This window comes from Microtus ochrogaster, chromosome 1, assembly GCF_000317375.1.
Source record: "Microtus ochrogaster isolate Prairie Vole_2 chromosome 1, MicOch1.0, whole genome shotgun sequence".
Lineage (NCBI taxonomy): Eukaryota > Metazoa > Chordata > Mammalia > Rodentia > Cricetidae > Microtus > Microtus ochrogaster.
In genome coordinates this window covers 64,024,736-64,028,522 of record NC_022009.1, presented here as the reverse complement: position 1 = coordinate 64,028,522, position 3,787 = coordinate 64,024,736, and the positions used below count along the sequence as shown (strand labels likewise).

Genomic DNA, 3,787 nt, shown 5'->3' with positions numbered 1-3,787 from the left:
AAGCCAGCCCCCTTGAACTAGATGTTTCCTAGCAAGCATAAACAGCAGAATTACTAAGAATCTAAGGCGTGAAGTTAGTGAAAACAGCGCAAAGACAAGTTCACTCAGTGAACTGTGCAGACCTGGATTCCACTCCTGGGTGCTATGACCTTGACTCCTTGACAGCTTGCTATTTTACAAGAAATTTAAACTGCTAAGATTTCAAGCTTTAGGAGACAGTTAACTGGAAAGCCTACCAGGAATGTTATAATCAAAAGTGAGTTCTAGGAATGCCGGCATGCATAATAGAAATAGATGCTGAATTGTGAGAATATTCATTGAGTTACCCATTATCAAATAGTGTTATGTTTTTGGTTGAGATGGGATTTTATTTTATGGCTCAAGCTGGTCCTGAATGCTGTTTTTCTACCTTAACCTCCTGGGCTTGTGGGGCTGGAGAGTTGGCGTGGTTAAGAGTTCCTGTTGCCGAAGACCTGGGCTTGATTTCTAGTACCCACATAGAGGCTCACCACCTCCTCAGGAACCAAGCATGCATGCGATGCATAGCTATCCATGCAAGCAAAACACTCATATACATAAAATAATAAAAATAAATCATAAAAAGCAGCATGCTGTATCTGAAAACCTTGAGCTCCTGCAGTTTAAACCTCTATCTCTGGAGTGCTTGGGTTGCCGCTGTGTGCCACCACGCCCTGGCCCAGACCCTTCTTCAGTGAGCTTGGTAGGACTGGCTGTATGATTGGTGACCCAGTAGAGACAAGGAGATGTGGGACAGTCAAGTCAGAACACTGTGGCACAGACAGCCACTGACAAGCTGAGAAGCTAGGGTTGGATCCTTCCTCAGTGGTCCTCAGGAGCAACACCTCTGCCAGCGGTGTCAGAACTGAGAACTGCTCTGTAGCAGTTACAGCAGCCACTAGGATGCAGACTCATCAATACATTACACCAGAAACCTTTCATCCCCACACCCCTAACTCTATGCTAATATTTCAGTGGGTCTTCTCAATCCATACACCTTTGTCAGAAGTTGGGGCATGACTTTGTAGGATTATGACTGAGGATGAAATGCTAGGAGCTCTGGTAACGGGCACTTAGATGAAGTGCCAGTTGGTTATGAAGGGGTGTGAGGTGCTTAGTTTCACACATTCCCAGCTCTCCCCGTTTACACCCTTCAACTTAAGCAGAGGCTTTAGAAATGTTTGTTGGTAGCCGGGCGATGGTGGCACACGCCTGTAATCCCAGCACTCGGGAGGCAGAGGCAGGTGGATCTTTGTGAGTTTGAGACCAGCCTGGTCTACAGAGCTAGTTCCAGGACAGGCCCCAAAGCCACAGAGAAACCCTGTCTCGAAAAACCAAAAAAAAGGTTGATGTGGCGCTTTAAGCCTGCCTTCCCGGCACCAAGAGGCTGAGGCAGGACTTTGATAGCTGGAACTCAGCTTGGGCTACAGAGTGAAGCCTATCTCAACCCAGTTACAGCAGTTATTAACTTCAGTTCCAGGGGATCTGATGCCCTCCTTGGGCCTCCATGGATACTGCACACATCTGGTGTGCTTACATACAGGCAAACACCACACTACACATATATGCTCTGTGCCCTAGCTCTGGTAGTGCAGTAGTTAGACTTCATAGAAGGTGGTCTTCAGTTCTAAAGACAAGTTTGAAGCTCTGTGGTAAAGAAAGAAAACTGTGGTCCGTCTCTTCACCACCTTTGTTTGCATTCAGGAACTTGAAAGCATAGGCAAGAAACTGGAAAATAGTCACCAAAAGTGACAACGACAGACTGTCATGCAATTGAAAACACCTCCATTAAATATACTTATATACTGAAAAATGCAGTAATGCCAGAAAACTTGTCAAAGACAAATTATACAAGTTATGTTTCAGATCACCCATTTTAATATTAAAAAAAATTATTTTACATAAACATTATGTAAAGTTAACAGTCAGGTAGTCTCATGGATTGGAAGGTGACTGATTAATTCCCTTTCATTCCCAAACCTCATCAGGCAGTCACTGCATTTATGAGGCAAGTCAGCTGAATGCTTGAAATCAAGATGAATTTTAAGATCTTCAATTTGTCCTGTTGAATATTCACAATATTGGCATAAATAAATCCCTTCAGATAAATGTGAATTTAGATGCTTGCAATATTCTAACATGCTGGAAAAACCCTTCCCACAGTCATCACAAACGTGGGGGAAGATTTTAGTATGCTCGATAGCAACATGTCTGTTCACGTTTGTGTGAAGTCTGCTACGAAATCCACATACTTGACACACAAAGAAGTTCTTGCATTTGTCAAAGGTGATCTTGCTTAAAAGGCTGCACTGCCCGTGCCCACCACCGCTGCACTTGTCACTCAGCTCTATCAGTCTTCGAGCATGCTCATTGACCACGTGGCTGTGCAGGTCCTCAGGGTCACCTGTCTCGTGCTCACAAAACTGGCACAGGTACTGTTCATCGCGGCTGTGCTCCTGGAAGTGCAGGTAGAGCTCACTGCTGGAGGAGAACTGCACGTCACACTGCTCACACCAGTAAAGGTGGTCGCTGAAGTGGGTGTCCGCAATGTGCTGGCTGAGGTTCTCAAAGATCACTGTCTTATAGTCACAGTACTTACAGATGTAGGGGTCTTCTTCATGAAGTTTGGCGTGCTCAATAAGAAGCATATTAGTGGAAAAGCTTTCCTTACACACTCGACACACATTCGAGTCAGTGCGCTTGTGTTTCAGGATCATATGCTGCTTTAGGTCAGAAAAGTACTTACTGTTAAATTCACAAAGTTCACACTTGTAGAGGCCACTGCTGTTGGCTCTCAGTAAAGGCCACTTCTGTTGGGCAGTCACATTCAAAGCTTGGCTCTTGTCAAGTATTTTACAGAGTTTAGCTGGTGGTTCTTCTTCAGTCTGGTCTTGGAGGCTCTCGGAGGAATTGTTCTCTGTTTCTATATCATAATCTTCAGAAATGGCATGAACTTCCACAGCAATTGGGACGTCTTCTGAGGTGTGAACCTCTATCGGGCTCTCCTCTTGAGTGTGCTGAGGCACAGACTCGGGTGAATCACATTCTTCATCACAGATTTCCACATCAGCAGACTTTTCTGAAACAGAGGAAACCCGCTGTTATAGTACTGTACTACATAAGCCCTATTAGAGAATCATCCTATGTAGTACTGTCCACAGTACACACCGCTAGATACCGTGGTCCAGGGCTGCCCCATTGCACTAAGCCCTTCGGAACCATCTGTCCCAGTACTGCAGCACTGTGCTAAGTCCCATTAGAAACAGCTGTGTGAACAGTAGTTACGGCATACACTGCTTTTACCTGCTCTGTACAAAATACATTAAATGCTATTGGGTAATGAGTTCCTCTAACCTGTGGAAAAGACAGTGTGGTCTAGAATTCTAAGCACGGGGCTGGGAACAAGGTAGTTCTGATTCCTGTTTCTGGCCTTGGTTCCGTCTGTAAATTTGGGCAAGTCATTTGATGTCTCAGGATCAGAATCATCATCTATAAAAAGAATTTGGAAAAACATTTTATATCAAAGCATTAACCATCACAAAATACTTAACACCAATAGGAACAACAGACTTAGCCATGAAAGGACATATTGCCTATTATATTACAGATCCCTATAGACACTAAGAATATACCAGAATAATCCACTGCCTTTGTTTATTTATTTATTTATTTATTTTTATTTTTCGAGACAGGGTTTCTCCGTAGCTTTTGGTGCTTGTCCTGGAACTAGCTCTTGTAGACCAGGCTGGCCTCGAACTCACAGAGATCC

General features: G+C 44.1%; 1 protein-coding gene across 6 annotated transcripts in view; it reads right to left on the bottom strand.

The window, feature by feature from the left end:
• Nucleotides 1–1,879: 1,879 nt before the first annotated feature.
• Znf639 (zinc finger protein 639) overlaps nucleotides 1,880–3,787 on the bottom strand; it is an 11,359-nt gene continuing 9,451 nt past the window's right edge. For all 6 annotated transcript variants that reach the window (XM_013347369.2, XM_026782105.1, XM_005343763.3 and 3 more), the window contains exons 6-7: nucleotides 3,373–3,507; nucleotides 1,880–3,097 (exon numbers count right to left, since the gene is read on the bottom strand). In XM_013347369.2, coding sequence (XP_013202823.1) covers nucleotides 1,944–3,097; nucleotides 3,373–3,507 — 1,289 coding nt within the window. In that variant the 3' untranslated portion in view covers nucleotides 1,880–1,943. The remainder of the gene's footprint in view (nucleotides 3,098–3,372; nucleotides 3,508–3,787) is intronic.